The sequence below is a fragment of the Miscanthus floridulus genome, chromosome 19, assembly GCF_019320115.1.
Source record: "Miscanthus floridulus cultivar M001 chromosome 19, ASM1932011v1, whole genome shotgun sequence".
NCBI classification, from domain to species: domain Eukaryota; kingdom Viridiplantae; phylum Streptophyta; class Magnoliopsida; order Poales; family Poaceae; genus Miscanthus; species Miscanthus floridulus.
The window spans coordinates 5,411,464-5,431,022 of NC_089598.1; the positions used below are offsets into that span (position 1 = coordinate 5,411,464).

The 19,559-nt window shown below is 46.5% G+C and overlaps 2 protein-coding genes across 2 annotated transcripts; both read left to right on the forward strand.

Annotated features, from left to right (window-relative positions):
- Positions 1-2,670: 2,670 nt before the first annotated feature.
- Positions 2,671-6,501, forward strand: LOC136527497 (binding partner of ACD11 1-like). The gene is made up of 5 exons (XM_066520252.1): positions 2,671-2,839; positions 4,239-4,342; positions 4,451-4,526; positions 4,839-4,922; positions 5,546-6,501. Exons 1-5 carry the CDS (start codon positions 2,804-2,806, stop codon positions 6,050-6,052), a joined length of 807 nt encoding a protein of 268 aa, XP_066376349.1. The 5' UTR covers positions 2,671-2,803; the 3' UTR covers positions 6,053-6,501.
- A 6,526-nt stretch (positions 6,502-13,027) lies between these two features.
- On the forward strand, positions 13,028-14,585 carry LOC136525436 (uncharacterized). Its single transcript, XM_066518423.1, has 3 exons — positions 13,028-13,324; positions 13,551-14,249; positions 14,292-14,585. Exons 1-3 carry the CDS (start codon positions 13,028-13,030, stop codon positions 14,583-14,585), a joined length of 1,290 nt encoding a protein of 429 aa, XP_066374520.1.
- The last annotated feature ends 4,974 nt before the right edge of the window (positions 14,586-19,559 follow it).

Sequence of the window (19,559 nt, forward strand, 5' to 3'; positions counted from 1 at the left end):
ATGGTCTATTTACTGACACAGCTAAAATGACGGATGACACAAATCCACACAACGGTACAGTTCAATGGACAGATTTTAGACTTATCCATCGAAAAGAACTCATCAACCATGAAGCAACGAAGGGTTACCAATAAGGAACACAACAACCCGGATCTTATAGAAATAACTTGGGAATCTCTCAAACAACCGGGAAATCAGGAGAATAAACAACGACAACTCAGAAGACAAGATTATTTCCATTATAAATGGTTTCAAAAATAGAAGATTACACATCTTACAAGACCCAACGAACCCGGTACTACGACAAGCAAGGTAGCAAAGAGGAACCCGGACACACCTAGGCTCTAGAACGACTACGTGTTCCAAATTGCTACTCGGTAGAACAAACCGCACTCGGCTACACTGTTTTCTTCAAAGGACAGACGCAGTGCATCCAAGGCAGAGATCAGTAGCACGGCGGGAAAACATGGAGCAGAGAAGGCCGGTAGACATCTGTCTACCCAAGTCCGATGTGATGCTGGATATGGTGTTGATCTGCACCAGACAGTCTCAGGGCAGGCGACGTAGATCAACCCAGAACTGCCAGATGAAGGAACGTATCCCACATCACAAGACTCTCTCCGACTACCGCCACGTACTTCCAAGTACAATGCTGCTGCGGGATTAGCCTACCTCTAATCCCTATCACAAGACTCCCTCCAGCTACGGCAAGACACACAAGAACTGCAAAATACGCCTAGGGGCTGCTCTACTTCACAAACTACCATATTCATGACTACAGAGACTTCAGAACAAGCAACAAAATGTTCAATGAATCAGAACAACACTAGGAGGGTATTTATAGACCGAAGAAGCGGTGCACATGAACCAGGAGCACCAACGAAACAAGCCTAACAAAGGACACAGTGAAAAGACAGAACTCAATAATGGAGGACTCAGAAGTGAAGGAGCAGTACTCGAAAACGAGCATATTCGGAAGAATATACCAACACTGTGCAACTCGTGAACAAACATCATTCATACTCAACTACCACCATGCAACTACACCTGACAAAAAGCAAACTACCAGAGAATATACCAAGACCCTGTATCCGAGTTCTTTTTTATTAAAGAACCCAGAAGTGTGCTCGGGGGCTGCAACAGAAAAGATTTCCAATTCTTCAAACAACCAAGAATTAAGACCCTCCAACTTTTTGTTTCAAATAGCAAGAGGCTCGAGGGCTATACTCAGTGAGTGCATTTTTTTGAAGAAAAAGTGCACATCACTCAAATTCTTCAAGACAGCGGTTCAAGGCCCTCCAACTTTTTGTTCCAAATAGCAAGAGACTCGGAGGAGACTTCTTCAGAACAGGAATTTTCAAACAACATAAAGATTCAGGACCCTCCAACTTTTTGTTTCAAATAGCAAGAGGCTCGGGGGTTACACTCAGTAAGTGCACTTTTTCTTCAAAAAAGCGCACGTCATAGAAAAGACTTCTTCAAGGCAGACCGCTTCAAGACCTTAAGACAAAAAGAATCCGGTCCAAGCAGTTCCAAGACAAGATCCTCCAGCTCCTTGTTCCAAATAGCAAGAGGCTCGGGGGCTACACCCAGATGGATGAACTTTTTTCAAAAAGCATACAACACTCGAAGATCCAAAGAAGCGCTACATGGTTTCACTCAAGAAAGCACTCGGACAACCCTTGTTCCTACTCGACAAGAGGAACAAGACGAGGCGTCCAGATTTCAACCCTGAAGTGCTTGGGGGCTTGTCGATGCGGGACCCACAGGATACCTTGCAAGAAAGAGAGAAGATCTAGTCTAACTAGGATTCTTCCCATGTAATCCTAGTAGTAATATTACCCTGTAATCCTATTAGGACTCTATATTGTAAACCGACTATGACTCTGGTATCCTGACTATATAAAGGGGGCATGGCTCCTTGGATTGGGGTTAAGAGAACAATTGTACGATACAACATTTGACGATCAATCCAACGCAAAGGCTAACACCGACTGGACGTAGGGCTACTACTCGATCAGAGATCGAGGGCCCGAACCAGGATAAATCGACTGTCTCTTGCGTTAACCGTCGAGTTCTGCATACGCCGAAGCTCGAACATACTGCCCCGGATACCCCCGTGGCAGGTTATCGATGGTCACATCGACGATGAAGAGACACACAACTTGTAGCTTGTACGTAGTATATACCTACTCATTTTCATTTCGTGCCAACTTTATACTCTAAATGAGCCGATAGAAACACGGTACGTAAAAAGCGTTCTTCTTCTTTTTATTATTATTATTATATATATCACAGGTGACGACTATATACACATTAATTAAAAGTAGCTAATTCTTTGAACTTTGGTGTCCAAAGAAGCCGGCTTATACAAGTGTCCGCACGACAGCACCGTGTGCTAAGAGGTCGTGTACCAAGTAGTGCTAGGTTCCCAACAGAGAGGACAAAGTGCCATCCATAACCTTGTAAAACAAAAGTTCCATCCATATATATTTTATTTTTAATCTATTCTTTTTTCTCTGTAATTTATTTTTTCTCTGTTGTTTTCTACTGACAAATAATATACAGTTTACTTATTATTTTTTTTCTCATGGAAAACTGGAAAGGAAAATAGTAGCACGCGGTTTCGTCTGTCTCTGGCTTGTTCGTTGCTGCTGCCTCGCCTTGGCCGTAACACCCAACAAGTAGTCGTCTCCTCCTGTTCGTACTACTAGTCTCCTCCCATTCCAATCCATTCCAGTCAGCGCCGCTAATCCGCTCCCTAATCACCATCCATCCATCCACCCAATCGGCTTCCCCACCCATGGCGACGGCGGCGGAGGTTCCCGTGGAGGCGCCGGTGAGTGCTGCTGCTGCACCCTCCCTCCCTCCCTCTCTGAACCCTCTTCCGGTGGTCGGTGGCGCGCTGGATCCGGTTCGTCTCGTGCCGGAGCAGGAGAGCGGGGGCACCGTAGCGCTAGCGCTCGTGAGATTTTGGCTTTCTAGACTAGGCTCCATCGCCTCCCGCCCACCCCGAGTGCCCCCGCCTGGGCTGAGTTCCTTGCTGTCCTGCCTGCGGGAGAAGCTTGATGCAGCGAGCAAGCTTCGCTGCCGATTCGGTGGGGCTAGGGTTCGCTTGGAATTGGATCTGGGCGTAGTTGGATTGGAGCGTAGCTTGCTCGTATAGTCGCATGTCGAGAGGACCCCCTGCGCAAATCTCTGCGAGACCGACTGGAACACACAGATAGATGGGCGCGCACTGAGCGGGAGCATGCTCGCGTTGCGTGCTTGGCACATCTGCATCATCGGGGGACTCGTAGGTTAGGCGCCCAACGTTGTGAGATCGGTCCAGAGGATTTCCTAAAAGTAGGCTTACTAGGATGCTAGTTGACATCACCGTTGAATGATTTGTGACATGTTGTAGGCCTTTCTTTGACTGGCTCTAGCAGCCTAGCTATCAGCTTGTGCAATTGCCAAAACCAAAAGCGTTCTGAGAAGACATATTAGGTCAAGTGCTGTGGGATAGGTCCAGTCGATTGCTGCAAGTAGGCTCATACCATACTTGTTGGTACCACAGGGGATTGCTGCAAGTAGGCTCATACCATACTTGTTGATACCTGTGAACGATTTGCTACATGTTCTAGGACTTGCTTTGACCGTCAGGTTCTACAATTGCAGAACAATCATTATGAGAAGGTACTAGGCCATTTGCCATTCACTTTGACTTGCATGGTATACGTGCCTTAAAATTGTCCGTTTTAAGTGAACTACCGAATGCCTATGCCTTTAACACTCCTTCATTGCGATTGATGGTGCCATTGGGCCGCCTGATGAAATAATCTCTAGCCATGTGGGGATAGTTGTCTGCTACTCTGCTTATTCTGAAATACCAGTAGAGGCATGCGTAAATTTTAGCCGAATACTTGTATCCTATCTGCGGTTTATACAGTTGTCAAAAAAATAATGAGTGCTTTATGCGTCACAGGCTGGTTTACTCGACGAACCTAGCCCATGAGCTTTAAAAGCGTTTCAATGGAAGTATTTACTAAGCTTGTTGTATGATATGCGTTTTTAATGCTTCTCTTCTGATTGTCACATGCCTAGGTATGGCTTACATGTATTTGGATGAGAAAGTTCAAGTTTATGTTATGTCAGTCAATAGGTCGAAGGAAATAATGTGCACTGATTTCCACAATTGTCCCTTCCTTTGCTTCATAATATTCTTCAGTACTTCCATATTAATGTTCCATTTACTGCAGGTGAGGACAGTGAAGGTCACCAACGTCTCTCTTAGTGCAACTGTGCAAGACATTAAGGAGTTCTTTTCCTTTTCAGGAGATATTGAACATGTGGAGATGCAGAGGTTCGTAAAACTTGTCCATCTAGGTCGCCCCTTCTCTTTTCATGTCCGTACAAGCCTTTGATTGTCATCCTCATTAGTTTCCTTCTCTTTCCTTTCATCCTTTGGCAGTGGTGATGAGTGGTCTCAAGTTGCATATGTCACTTTCAAAGACGCACAGGGCGCAGATACTGCACTTCTTCTATCGGTCAGTACCTGCCTACCTGGAGGCCTTAGTATGATTTAGTGGAGTTCTTACAATACTTCACTCTATGATTTTTCACTACTTGGCTTGGCTATAATTGATCACCATAGCGCTACCTCTAGTGTACCCCTTTGCTTGGGACCAAAAAATGTTGTTGTATTAGAGCTATGACTAAATGCTTCACTCAAATGGAATGTTTGTGGATCTCTTTAGCAGAATTTGCAAATTGCAAAGAATTTGCTGCCCTTGCAACATTGTGTTGTGTTCGTGCTCCTAGAAAAATAACATCAATGCAATTTTATATGACTGTCACAGGGTGCCACAATAGTTGATCTTTCTGTCATCATTGCGCCTGCTCCAGAGTATCAGCCACCCCCTGCTGTCTCTGCTCCACCAATGGTATGATATGCCTCTAGTTTTTGTGCTCACCTTGTCTGCATTTAATTGTTTATGTGAGGTTGTATGACTGTATCCTGAATTGAACATGATACACAATTATAAATATGTCTTTTATATTTGGGAAACTGAGTTTTTCTTTCATTTCGTCAATACCACAACACTGTACTTTGACATATATATCTGCGTCTTCACTCCAATTCAAGTCAGTAGGTCAAATGGATGTTTATCTCTGTTCTAATTGTCGAGCACAACCTGTGGTGTTTTTATTTACATTCCATCGTCGTTGTTCTGTTCAGTAGTTTTGAAAGGACACCCTAAATGCCTAACTATAATTTGTTCAGCATGTCTAAGAATTAAAGTCCCTCAGGCCAAGTATAATGGTAAATTGCATATGTCTACCAATTTGATTGACATCCAGTTACCTTTTTTCAAGTCACACTTTTGAAAATTATCAAGTGTGATTTCCATGCACCAGAGACCAGAGCTTGTTTCATTATCTGTCCATAATTGTATTCATGACTTCGAAAGCCATTACTTATTGTAGTAGTCAGATATGAACAGCTCCAGTATGTTTTTTTTTAATACATCAGTAACTTGTACTGAACAATATATTCTGTTGTCAGAGTGGAACCAGAGTTGCAGTTGGTGGAGACAACACTGTTGTCCACAAGGCCGAGGATGTTGTGAGCACTATGCTTGCTAAGGGTTTCGTGCTAGGCAAAGACGCGGTTGGCAAGGCCAAAGCGTTGGATGAGAAGCATGGCTTCACATCCACAGCCGGTGCTAAGGTAGCCTCCATTGACAAGAAGATTGGGCTGAGCGATAAGATCACCACGGGCACTTCCTTGGTCACCGGGAAGGTGAAGGAGATGGACCAGAAGTTCCAGGTCTCCGACAAGACCAAGTCAGCATTTGCCGCCGCCGAGCAGAAGGTCAGCAGCGCCGGGTCTGCCATCATGAAGAACAGGTACGTCTTCACCGGCGCGTCGTGGGTCACCGGTGCATTCAACAAGGTCGCCAAGGCTGCCACGGACGTCGGGACGATGACCAAGGAGAAGATGGCGGCTGAGGAGCAGCAGAAGGGCTCCGGCCCTTCCTCTGGAGGCCACTCATACACGCCCATCCGATGATCCGTTGGTTTGCTGTTACGTGCCTCCCTCAAACGGTGTTGTATTGCATATTGGTGGATGTAGAACAATAGATATATATAACAGATACATCAGGCCCCTCTCACCACATGTTCATCGTTCCATATTCTGTTAAATTTTGTACTGTGGGGTTTTGTTTCAGTAGGACAAGGAAGTATGGTGGTGATACCAATGTGTTAGTTTATACGAATCCATGTTCAGACTGGTTGTGGTTTGAATGAACGTTTTGTAGAAGTGGTGGGAAGCTACCCAAATAATACGATGTTGCTGAATCAACATGCTATCGGCAGGCTGTGTGTGATCCTTATTTGCATTTATTTTGAATACATCTAGTTAAAGAGTGTGTTTGGTACCATGATCTGCACAATCTCCAAATCTATTGTAACTATTTGATTGGAATCAGAATTGAATCACAAAGGTGTCTCGGATTAGATACTGTCTGTGGTTTGCCTTTATAGTTTTATAAAATTTTGTAAGAAACGCATCCAACGAAGTTAGTGGTGAGTGTTCCCGCCTGTCACGCGGGCGACCCGGTTCGATCCCCGGCAGCGGCGTATTTTTGTTTTTTATTATCAGCTTTTTTTTGCCGGTTTGTTCTTTGTTTTATCAGCTTTTTTTCTTTGTCAGTTTTACCACAGCCGTTCCGTCCCCTGCTTGGCCATAGAACAGAGCATCAAGCTTTCAGGCAGACACGGATGGTGCGGTGGCCACAGGAAGAGAACTACTCACTCCAGCTCCAGTTCCGGAGAAGAGAAGAGGCTCAGATCACCACCTCACAGAGTCACAGTCACCGTCTATATGTCCATATGTCTCACTCAGGTCAAGATCACCTCAAAAACATCCCTTGCCAAGCTACACAAATGGCATCAGCAGACACTGGTGACTGCTGCTGCAAGCTACAGGAATCAGCATGTGTGTGCTTCCGTCCACTTCTTCTCCATTGGCCTAACCAACGCAGGCCGTCAACAAGGTACTACAGCTCCAGCAGCAGCGTCTCAGGCTCCTTGTGCTTTCTGTGCTTCCACAGTAGGAATCATCAGGCCCTGTTGCTAGTCACTCTGCACTCATTGGATGGGCGTGTCGCTGTCATGCTCACTGCTCATGGCTTTTCCATGCTTCTCAGCTATGCCTTCGACTTCATCACAGGCTTCTCTGATCCTCTTCTCCTCTCCCTAGAATATATTTTATATTGGGCTAAGTATCTATCTAATCTGATGTAGTATTCGTGTATGAAGTAGGATTGCATGGTCTCAACTGAGTTATAGCATGAAAAAAGGTCTGAAGCCACATTGTTCATTGGGCAAAGTCCAGTTAATGTTTTCATTTTTTTCTCAAGTCAATCATGGCTCTTGTTAGTTCCATGCCTCTTATTGGCATGACTTGTGACTTGTGATTGATGGTTTCCCTGCTCATCATCTGCCGTGTACACGGATTGTGCACGCTGAACTACTCACAGGTTACATAAATAACAAATTTAGTTAACTAACTAAGCGTCAGCTTCGATCGGCGTGTAACAGCCTCCCGGTTACTTGGACTTGTACCAAGGAAGGAGGAAAAGTCATCGGCGACAAAACCACAGTAAGTATTTATTTGTAAATGTTTGGTCAGACAACTGTGGACAGGAGGTTAGGTAATTAGGTTACAAACTGCTGCCTGGATTTGGGGGTCAACATGTATGTATAATCCCTTGGAGTGTTAGCTTAGATGAGTTTAGCAAGCAACCATATATAGCACAATGATCCTGTGCTTACAGTTACAGTCCACAACCATCTCACTAAAACACATGTGCAGTACAAGACAATATATAAGAAGACAACTGAAAGAGTACTGTTCTGCAGATGATTAAGTTCGTTAATGAATAGACCCATGTACCCTGAAAAAAAAAGAGCAAACAAGGTACTACTGCACAGCAAGTTGCATATATTATTCTGGTATCTTCAGATGTTGTACAGGGGTATCTCAGATTCACACTGTTGCTACTTGCTAGTATGGAATAGTAGAATCAGGTAGCTTGTGCCTGTTTTCAGGCACAGACACAGACACAGAGGTTCAGGATTCAAACAGTTTCCTACAGCAGACTGAAACTGAATTCCTCCTGTGCGACTATTTCTAACCAACTATTGCTGCCTGTTCGCTCGAACTTATCCGGCGCTTATCAGCTAGAATCTACAGTATTTTTCTTTCATAATAAAACAGCTTCAGCCGGCTTTAATACCCAAACTAGTTGACGAATTGTCAGCCACACCACAACAGTTCTTGCTTCATCTGCACGCACAAGCATCAAAGTTGACTTGGCAGGCATGCACTGAAATCTGCATCACTCAATCATGGATAGTTAGGCCTACAATGAGGAAAGATTTGTTTTTTACGACAGTTACTGAATGAAGTACATCTCGCTGTCCATCAGAGAAAATTGTCGCAGCGGCACAGTTGTGTTGTGTATCCATCTGACCATCTCGCTGTCCATCAGAGTTCAGAGGGAAGCTGCTCCACGAAAAATATTCCAATGAACATTGCTATCTGATGATGCATGTAAATAAAATTGGGGATGAGAAATCCAAACCTAGTACGCAAAATCTAAGCCATTTTGGATTCTAGTATTCTGCTGGTGATTTTACAGTCTTATACTCTTATTAGCATTTGTATGAACATGGACCAACCATCATCACGCCCGCGGTTTCAGTAAAGGTGATGTCAACAGATGCATGCACCCATGCAACAAAGCCCGGCTTATCCTAACTACCTAGTATAGATTATGTGACAAATTGTAGTAACTTTGTAAATACTAAGATTACAGAAAGTTTCAGGTCACAGCACTTGTCGGTTTATTTCTACACCGTGACACCATGGAGATCAGACTGCGCATTGCAAGTTGAACATCTGAAGAGGAAATGAACTATCTGCCCTTATTTACAGTGACATTTGCTCTTATTTATGCAACTATCCATTCATCAAGATCCTTATCTAATCCGAATCAAATAATACATCTTGATCTAAGTTACCTTATCATCTTTCGTAGGGAAAGGGGAAGCATGTAAACCGTGATAGTGACTGTACTCCATCCCAATAACAGTGTAATTATAGATTTGAACCAGACTAACTCTTTTAAAGTCTGACTAAATTTATAAAAAATAATATCAATATTCATGTCTCTAAATAAGTTTGCTATGAAAATATATTTCATGATTAATCTAACGATACTTATTCAGTATAATAAATGTTAGTAATTTTTAATATAAATCTATTAGTCAGACTTAATATTATTTCTCTCCTCGAAAAGCGAGAATTACAGTCTTTTATGGACGGATGGCACATACACGTCATATATTGAGTATTCGTCTTTTGATATTACCCTTATTTATAGCTATATGTGATATTTGACTTCCTGGACTCACATATGGTGTATATCCGGTTTTGTTCTTAAAACCGGCTTTCTATACACGCGTCTGCAATGGAACAGTGTACCCTCCAACTGGATGCATAGTATTGTTTAATCAAACTGTCCTTCAGGTAATTAAACAACCGAACATCTATAATTGATGAATGCCCTAATTGTGATTAAGAGATGACAAGTACGCTCTGATTGGGATTGTTTACTTAACATATAACATGCGTGTAGAGATATACGTGAAGTGGCGATTGAGGTCTACGTAGAAACTTTGTTTGACGTACAGAACTCACACCAACTTGCAACAAACTAGCTACAGGTTGCCTAACGGTGACATGTGGTGGACAATTGGATCATGTAAAGATCTGGTCCCATTTCTTTATCAGATTCTGTTTACTAACTACTACGAGATAACATATATACTCATCAAGTCGCAGTTAACTAACATGTCTCCCTGTTGGTCCATCATATGGAAGATTTGAGAAGTCATTTTATATATACTATTACGGTTGGATTAGACTAGGTTAAGAGAGTTAATTAAGTTAACGATCCCCTAACGCTGTGCAACTGTTCATCCTCTTGCATAGTACTATTTCCATTACTTGACTTAACCGTTTGGAAATATGATCAGCTGTTGTTTGTGCCAGATAATCATCAGTTAAGTAGTCGTCGTAATAAACACCATTTCTTGATTCCTCAAGAGCTTCATATGTAACCAAGTAGTCCTAAATCCAGAAAACTTTTTTAATTTATGTTTCTGTGTACTTTTGGCTATGATTAGAAACCAGAAAAACAATATTCCCAATGATAGACCAGAAAAGAACACCCAAAGATAGGAAGTGCCAGTGGTGTATGATTTAAGCATAATTAGGCTGTGTTTAGTTCGTGAAATGAAAAATTTTGGATGTCACATCGGATGTTTCGGGAATATCGGAAGGAGTTTTCGGATACTAATAAAAAAACTAATTACATAGCTCGCCTGGAAACTGCGAGACGAATTTATTAAGCCTAATCAATCAATCATTAGCGCATGTTAGTACTATAGCACTTATGGCTAATCATGGACTAATTAGTCTGAAAACATTCGTCTCGCGATTTCCAACCAAACTGTGCAATTAGTTTTTTTTCGTCTATATTTAATACTCCATGCATGTGCCGCAAGATTCGATGTGATAGTTTGGGGTGAAAATTTTTGGGAACTAAAGCAGGCCTTAGAAAGCTCTTCTGTCACATTTTCAATATTGTTGCTTCCTGGGATACACAATAATGATGAGCTGAAAACGACTGTTTCATTGATGAACCTAGGGTAGTACAAGCTATCAATATCGAATTTTTCTTATGGGAACAAGTTACCCTTCTGTTGAGAACTGGGACTGCCAAGCTCTTCTCAAACACAAAACTAACATAAATAAGAGAAGTTTAATTTACAATAGAGATCTAATGAAATGTTCATATTGCTTTCTGCACTCTTTTCTCTGATTAATTAGTAGAACCATAGCTTGTAGGTACTAAGATATATAACATTGCGTAGGATTTGTCATTATCTGTTAGAAGGTTTCAGTTGGTGCACAATGGTGTATATACGGCGTGTTCGGCTGATGCACTCCATAGTGGATTTCAGATGGTTTCGGATGATTCAATAGTATTTTATGAGAGAGAATAAGCTGAAACAAGCTTAAACAAGCCAGCAGTATACCAGCCGAAGACTCTACTAATAATAAATACTTGTATAACATGGATTCGCTACGTAAAAGATGCTAACAGTTATACGCTGCCGTCGTGATCGATGATGTACTAACTAAAGCAAGGTAGCTATTGGTGTCTTTCGTCCTATATCTAGGTCACTAGCTAGGTACTTATATATATCTAATTATACTGTGGCATGCTTGCCAATTCATCCATGAGCTGGATTACTTGCTGAAGCTACCAAAAGGAAAACAGGTTTTTTTTTTGGTTCTGTCACATCTAATATCGTTATTAAAAGGGGCTCTTGTGTTCTTGTCCCTACTTTGATGTGAAATTGTGATTTTGCCCTCGGTTTTTCTAACTTTGTGATTTTGCCCTTAACTGTAGCAAAGTCAACGCGATTTTGCCCCTGGTCAACGGTAAAAACAGGGGCAAATTCGCGTTGACCAGGGGCAAAAACGCGTTGACTTTGCTACAGTTAAGGGCAAAATCACAAAGTTAGAAAAGCGAGGGCAAAATCACAATTACACATGTGTGTAAGGGGCAAGAACACCATTTTAAAAATGATAAATATTCAATGAATATTAGCGCAAAGCTAAGGCAATTACGTATATGAAGTACTCTCTCTCATATTTCTTTTTCTCAAACAAGGGAAGTGTTCAATTGTTTCTGCAAAAAGCTACATTAATATGGTCTTCCCATCCATCTTTTTACAGAAATATACTAGCACTGAGTACCTTTTTTCCAATCCCTCAAAAAAAAAAACATATACATATGAATGCCCCGGTGCATAACTAATTTGCAGTCCCAAATTGGTAGTCGCTCGCGCCAAATCATATTATATAGTTTGGTTAAACCGGGAGGGCCATTATGCAAGTCATGTAGTTGAAGACAAGCCAAGCCAATTACGCTGCAGCTGGTTCTTGCAGAAATGGCAATGGAAATCAGGACAGATGCTCGCAGTTTATATTAATTAATAGGCCCTCTTGATAGTGATGGTCGTAATGACAATGATCCATTACAAGAGAGACGGGATCTACATACAGATACGTGTAATAATAATACATATATTAGTCAAGCATATAGATCTCATTATAGGGTGCATGATTGCATTGGTTTCATACTTCCTGATGATAGATAAGTCCTAGTGCTAAAGCACTTGTATCTTACTTTTCCTGCACTTTTTATTTTCCTTGCTTCCAAGCCTGGTGTTAGGAATATGTTCCAGCATCTACTTTAGTGGTTGGAATATGCTGAAGCAAGTGGAGTCCACTTTGCCTATAAAGGGCAAGAGAGTGTCATTGTAAAAATATGCTATTGTATTTTCATTCAATCCAAGCGGCTAAGGGCTAAGCTGCCCTCTAGTAGTTTCAGATCTGAATCTGAGATTCAATCGGGCCAACAATATGGTATCAGAGCCGAGAGGATTCTTGAGTGAGCGAGCGCCATGTCCACCGCTAGCCAGATCGCGAGAGCGCGCGCCGCCACGGGTGCCAGAGTCGACAATCGCGCGACGCGCCTTGCTGCCATAGAGGCAGCGGATGCGGCGGTGGCCGAGACGGCTAGGCAGGCGGTGGCTGCGGCCCAGGCCGCGGTAGTCGCGGCCGCAGCACTGCGCACCAAGATGGAGCGGGAGCCAGAGCCAGCTGGAGGATCACGTAGCCCGGTCGGGCACCGCAGCCAGTCGCCGTCACCAGAGCGGCATCGTTGTTGGCGCAGCCGCTCCCCGGTGCTATAGATGGTCTACCATGACTCCGGAGCGGGAACACCCTGGCCGATACTCACCAAGTCGAATTATCACGAGTGGAGTCTGCTGATGAAGGTCAAGCTACAGGCCTGGCGGTTGTGGGAGGCATTTCACATCGGCGGCGTCGACTACGACGATGATCAGTCGGGCACTGGAGGCGTTGTGCGCCGCTGTCCCCACTGAGCTCGGCACCTCCCTTGCCAACAAGGCTATGACAAAGCTAGCGTGGGAATCGATCGTCGTGGCACGCATCGGCGGAGATCGTGTGCGTCGGGCGACGTTGCAGCGCCTCCGAAGGGAGTGGGAAGGTGAGCAAGTCAAGGACTTTCCCCTTCGTCTTACCAATCTGCTAGAGCAGATGGCGCGCAACGGCGACACCGAACTCACGGAGGATCAGCGCGGTGGAGAAATTCCTTCGATGCATGCCGAGGAAGTACACGCAGATCATCATGTCGATCGAGACGCTCCTCAACTTCGAGTAGCTCACCATCGAGGACATGACTGGGAGGACCAAAGGCGGTGCAGGACCACGAGGGGCCTCACACCGAGCCGAGCGCCGTCGGAGGCAAGCTGTTGTACACGATGGAGCAGTGGTGTGCCTTTGACAAGAAGGAGGAGGAGGAAGGATCCAGCTCATCTGGCTCCAAGGACATTGTCAGGCGTCCACTGCGGCAGCAAGAAGGAGGAGAAGGGACCCCGGGGCTAGGTCAGGCGCTGATGGCGGCGCCGCTGGTGAGCGTAAGGCGACCCAGGATGACACCTACAACAACTATGGCAGGATCAACAACTATGGCCGGACTCGCCACTGGGCCAAGGACTGTCGCCTTCCTCCATGCCACGGTGGGCAGGCTCACATTGCGCAAGCAGAAGAGCAGGATGCCACCCTGTTCCTAGCGCATGGGTGCATCGAGTTGCAGCAAGACATAGGGGAGGGGGTGAAAGGTCCAAACTTTCCCCTTTCCAGGTCGACTAGTTTTGCCGAGCTCCACCTTGATGAATCGCGCACCCATGCCTTCCTCAACAAAGGTACCACCGATGACAAGATCAACAGCTGGTACCTTGACACTGGTGCGACGCACCACATAACTGGTCGGCACGAGTTCTTCTCCGACCTAGACTCCAGCGTGAAGGGCTCCATCAAGTTCGGTGACGCCTCCGCCGTCGAGATCAAGGGCATCGGCTCGATCATCTTTAAGGCCAAGATGGGGGAGCACCGTCTTCTCATCGGGGTGTACTACATCCCGACCTTGAAGAACTCCATCATCAGCGTCGGGCAGCTGGACGAGAACGGCTCATGGGTGGAGATTGAGGATGGAGTGCTACACATCTGGGATACAGGTCGCCATCTTCTCGCCAAGGTAAACCAGGGAAGCAACTGCCTTTATGTGCTCCATGTGTAGGTGGCGCACCCCCTTTGTCTTGTCGCGCGCCGGAATGATGAGGCATGGCGCTGGCATGAGCGCTTCGGACATCTTCACTTCGAAGCCCTGAAGCAGCTCGGCAAGAAGGAGATGGTCCACGGCATGCCCTACATTGACCACGTTGATCAGCTCTACAACACCTGTGTGGTGACCAAGCTAAAGCACCAGCCCTTCCCGCGTCAAGCCTCCTACCGCACCACCGAGCAGCTCGAGCTAGTGCATGGCGACCTCTGTGGTCTAGTGTCATCGGCCACTCTTGAAGGACGACGCTAGTTCCTACTGCTCGGCGATGACGCCACTCGCTATATGTGGGTCATGTTGCTCGATTCCAAGGCGGCAGCTACAGGGCGCCATCAAGCGCCACCAGGCAGCCACAGAGAAAGAGTGCGGCCACAGGCTTCGGGTGCTCCGCATGGACAACGGCGATGAATTCATGGCAGCTGAGTTCGTGGCGTACTGCGTCGACGAGGGGATTCAACGCCACTACTCCTGTGCCCTACTCACCGCAGCAGAATGGCATGGTCGAGCGCCACAATCAGACGATGGTGGCTAGCGGCGCACGTGCTCCACAAATAGCGCGGCATGCCGGTGGTCTACTGGGGAGAGGCCAGTGATGACTGTTGTACACCTGCCCAACCGCTCTCCGACCAGTGCGCTCGATGGCAAGACGCCAGTATGAGGCCTAGCATGGTGAAAGGTCCTAATGGCTAGGGGGGAGGTGAATAGCCTAATAAAAAATTTCTACAACAACACTTAGCAAATCGGTTAGACAATTATGAGGCGAAGCAAGTGTTGCGCTAGCCTACTAAAAATGCAAGCCACCTACCACAATTATAGTTGATATAGTTTCTATCCACACAATAGCTATGTCACTACACTAAGTTAATGTGCTCTCAAAGGCTAACTAAAGAGACTACACTAACCAAACTAACAAGCTCTCATAACTAGCTACACTAAAGAGCTTGACAACTAGTTTGCAGTAATATAAAGAGAGTGAGCAAGAAGGTTATACCGCCGTGTCGAGGAAGGAGCCAATCAATCATAAGAATGAATAACTATGAAGACCAATCACCTCAGAATCAAATGATGAACACAATGATTTTTTACCGAGGTTCACTTGCTTGTCGGCAAGCTACTCCTCGTTGTGGCGATTCACTCACTTGGAGGTTCATGCGCTAATTGACATCACTCACCAAACCCTCAATAGGATGCCGTACAACCAACACAAGATGAGGATCACACAAGCCACGAGCAATCCACTAGAGTACCTTTTGGCTCTCCGTCGGGAAAAGGTCAAGAACCCCTCACAATCACCACGATCGGAGCCGGAGACAATCACCACCCTCCGCTCGACAATCCTCGCTACTCCAAGACATCTAGGTGGTGGCAACCACCAAGAGTAACAAGCGAATCTTGCAGCGAAACATGAATACCAAGTGCCTCTAGATGCAAACACTCAAGCAATGCACTTGGATTCTTTCCCAATCTCACAAAGATGATGAATCAATGATGGAGATGAGTGGGAGGGCTTTGGCTAAGCTCATAAGGTTGCTATGTCAATGCAAATAGCCAAGGGTGTGAGCTTGAGCCAGCCATGGGGCTTAAATAGAAGCCCCCACGAAATAGAGCAGTTGTACCCCTTCACTGGGCACAACGCGGGGTGACCGGACGCTCCGGTCATATTGACCAGACGCTGGACCTCAGCGTTCGGTCACGCGATGCATGCCACTTGTCCCCTCTCTTCAAATGATGAGCGCCCGATCTCAACGGTCAAGTGACGATCGGACGCTGCAGCTCAAAGTGACCAGACGCTGGACCTCAGCGTCCGGTCGTTTCCAATAAGCATCCAGAAATGATTTTTCACAACTGGACACGTCTGGTCATGCTCGACCGGACACACCCAGTGTCCGATCACTCAGCGACTCCTCTATGCGTGACCATGTCAGTGTGATCGGATGCAGCCAGCCAGCGTCCGGTCGTTTTAGCGCCAGCGTCCGGTCGACGACCGACACTGCGCTTCTTCTACTGCTACTAGCCGGACGCGCTGGTCCTTCAGAGACCAGCATCCGATCACTTATAGTGACCTCCATCTTTTCTGTCTAGGGTGCCGGTGGCACCGTCGAACTGTCCGCACCCTACGGGTCGACACTCCGCCGGTGAAGTTCCTAACCCTTGCTCAAATGTGCCAACCACCAAGTGTATTCACCTTTTGCACATGTGTTAGTATATTTCCACAAACATTTTTCAAGGGTGTTAGCACTCCACTAGATCCTAAATGCATATGAAATGAGTTAGAGCATCTAGTGGCACTTTGATAACCTGCATTCTAATATGAGTTTCATCCCTCTTAATAGTACGGCTATCGAATCTAAATGTGATCACACTCTCTAAGTGTCTTGATCACCAAAACAAAATAGCTCCTACCATTTATACCTTTGCCTTGAGCCTTTTATTTTTCTCTTTCTTCTTTTCAAGTCCAAGCACTTGATCATCACCATGGCATCACCATCATCGTGTCATGATCTTCAATTGCTTCACCACTTAGAATGTGCTACCTATCTCATGATCACTTGATAAACTAGGTTAGCACTTAGGGTTTCATCAATTCACCGAAAACCAAACTAGAGCTTTCACATGGGTGCAAGCCAGCGGGTAGCTATCTAGCACATCTTTAGCTATCCTCGCCTTCAGTTAAGGAGCTAAACCACGTCAGGCAAGCTCAATGATCATAGCTCAGTCAGAGGTCTTTATCTGCTACTGTAGAGGGGGCTAAGGTCTTCCGCGTGCTCAACCCGACAACACGGTGCGTGCGCGTGGCGCGCGACATCATGTTTGATGAAGGACGTGGCTAGGCATGGGACAAGGCGGTGGTTGATGGGTCGGCGACCGTGCTTTGTGACTTCACCGTCGAGTACGCGTGGGCTGGAGGTGCTGAGGAAGCACAAGGTGCATCTTCATTGACGTATGGGTCTTCATCACCAGCGCCGACCTCTTCACCAACTCTGCCTCATTCGCCATCACCAAATCCGGGGAAGCTCGACAGCCCATCGGTGGTGGTCGGTAGTCCATCGGTAGTAGCTCCGACCTCTACATCATCATAGCCGATCTCTCTAGCGTACCAGTCGACCTCCTCAACATCTTCTACCTTGCCCGCTGCGACACCAGCGCACGCAGGGCAGTCAGAGGTCGAGTACGCCACACTACTGGAGGACAATGAAGACCACCTAGACGCCTACTACGACAATGAGCCTATGTGATACCACACCATGGAAAGCATCCTTGGCGACCAGTCTTCACCGGACTAGCCCGAGAGGCTCTTCGCCTAGCTTCATCCGACGCACGTCGGTGAGCCGACCACTTACGCTGAGGCACAGGGTGATCCAGCATGGCGGGTGGCGATGGAGCAGGAGCTCAAGTCCGTCGAGTAGAACCGCACTTGGGAGCTAGCGCCACTACTTGATGGCCACTGCCCTATCACCCTAAAGTGGGTGTTCAAGCTCAAGAAGGACGAGCTGGGCGCGGTGATCAAGCACAAGGCACGGCTAGTGGCGCACAGCTTCGTTCAGCAGGAGGGGATCGACTACGATGATGCCTTCGCCCCTATGGCACGCATGGAGTCAATCCGTGTCCTTTTCGCATTGGAGGCTCAATAGGGGTGGCAAGTTCACCACTTGGACATGAAGTACGCCTTCCTCAACGACGATCTCAAGGAGGAGGTCTACATGCGCCAGCCACCTGGCTACGCCATCGTCGGAGAAGAGAGGAAGGTGTACAACCTACACAAGGCACTCTATGGCCTACGTCAGGCACCGCGCGCCTAGAACACGAAGCTCGATGCCACACTCAAGAAGATGGGCTTCAAGCAGAGCGCGCATGAGGCGGCGGCGTACCGGCGGGGCAGTGGACGCAATGTTCTACTAGTCGACGTCTATGTCGATGACCTCATCATCACCGGCGCTGAAGACCAAAAGGTGGAGGTGTTCAAGGCATAGATGAAGAAGGCGTTCGACACGAGCGACCTCGGCCTCCTCTGCTTCTACCTCGGCGTCAAAATGCGCTAGGATGCCACCGGGATCGCCCTCCACCAAACCCACTACGCCAAGCATATCCTCGAGTTCGGTAGTATGACATGCTGCAATCCGGCCCACACCCCGATGGAGGAGAAGCTCAAGCTGAGTCGGGGGAGCATGGTGGAGGAGGTCGACCCAACCCATTACCGGTGGCTGACCGAGAGCTTGTGCTACCTGGTCCATACCTGGCCGGACATCGCGTTCGCCGTCGGGTACATGAGCCAGTTCATGGAGCGGCCGAATGATGGAGCATCTACAGGCCGTCAAGCAAATCCTGCAGCTACGTGGTGGGCACCCTCGACTACGGTCGTCACTACGGAAGGACCCCCGACACGACGCGGTTAGTCAACTACTGCGATAGCGACCTCGCCGGTGATGTGGATACCAGCAAGGGCACAACCGGGATGATGTTCTTCCTCGGTGATTGCTTGGTCAGCTAGTAGTCCCTCAAGCAGAAGGTGGTGGCCCTTTCGAGCTATGAAGTGGAGTACATCTCCACCACCACTGCCGCAACACAGGCGCTTGTGGCTGTCAAGGATGCTGGCAGAGCTCCTTGGCAGGAAGGTGGGATGTGGTTGAGCTGAAGGTGGACAAGCAAGTCTGCTCTAGCTCTGACCAAGAACCCTATCTTCCATGAAAGAAGCAAGCACATCCGCATCAAGTACCACTTCATCAGAGATTGCTTGGAGGACGGAAGCATTAAGGACAGCCACATTGCCACTACTGATCAGCTGGCTGACATTCTCACCAAGTTGCTGGGGAAGTCCAGGTTTCAGGAGATGAGGAAGAGGACTGGGCTACAACAGATTACCTCCAATGCTCGGCACAAGGCTTAGGGGGAGATTGATAGATAAGCCTAGTGCTAAAGCACTTTTTCCTGCACTTTTTACTTTCCTTGGCTTCCAAACCTAGTGTTAGGAATATGCTCTCAGCATCTATTTTAGTGGTTGGAATATGCTGAAGCAAGTGGGAGTCTTCTTTGCCTATAAAGGGCAAGGGAGTGTCATTGTAAAAACAGGCTATTTTATTTTTCATTCAATCTAAGTGGCCAAGGGCCAAACTGCCCTCTAGTAGTTCCAGATCTGAATCTGAGATCCAATCGGGCCAACAACTGGAACCTGGCTGCTGGATGCAATCTGAAACTTCTAGACAAGTGTGCATGTGTATGCATTCTCAT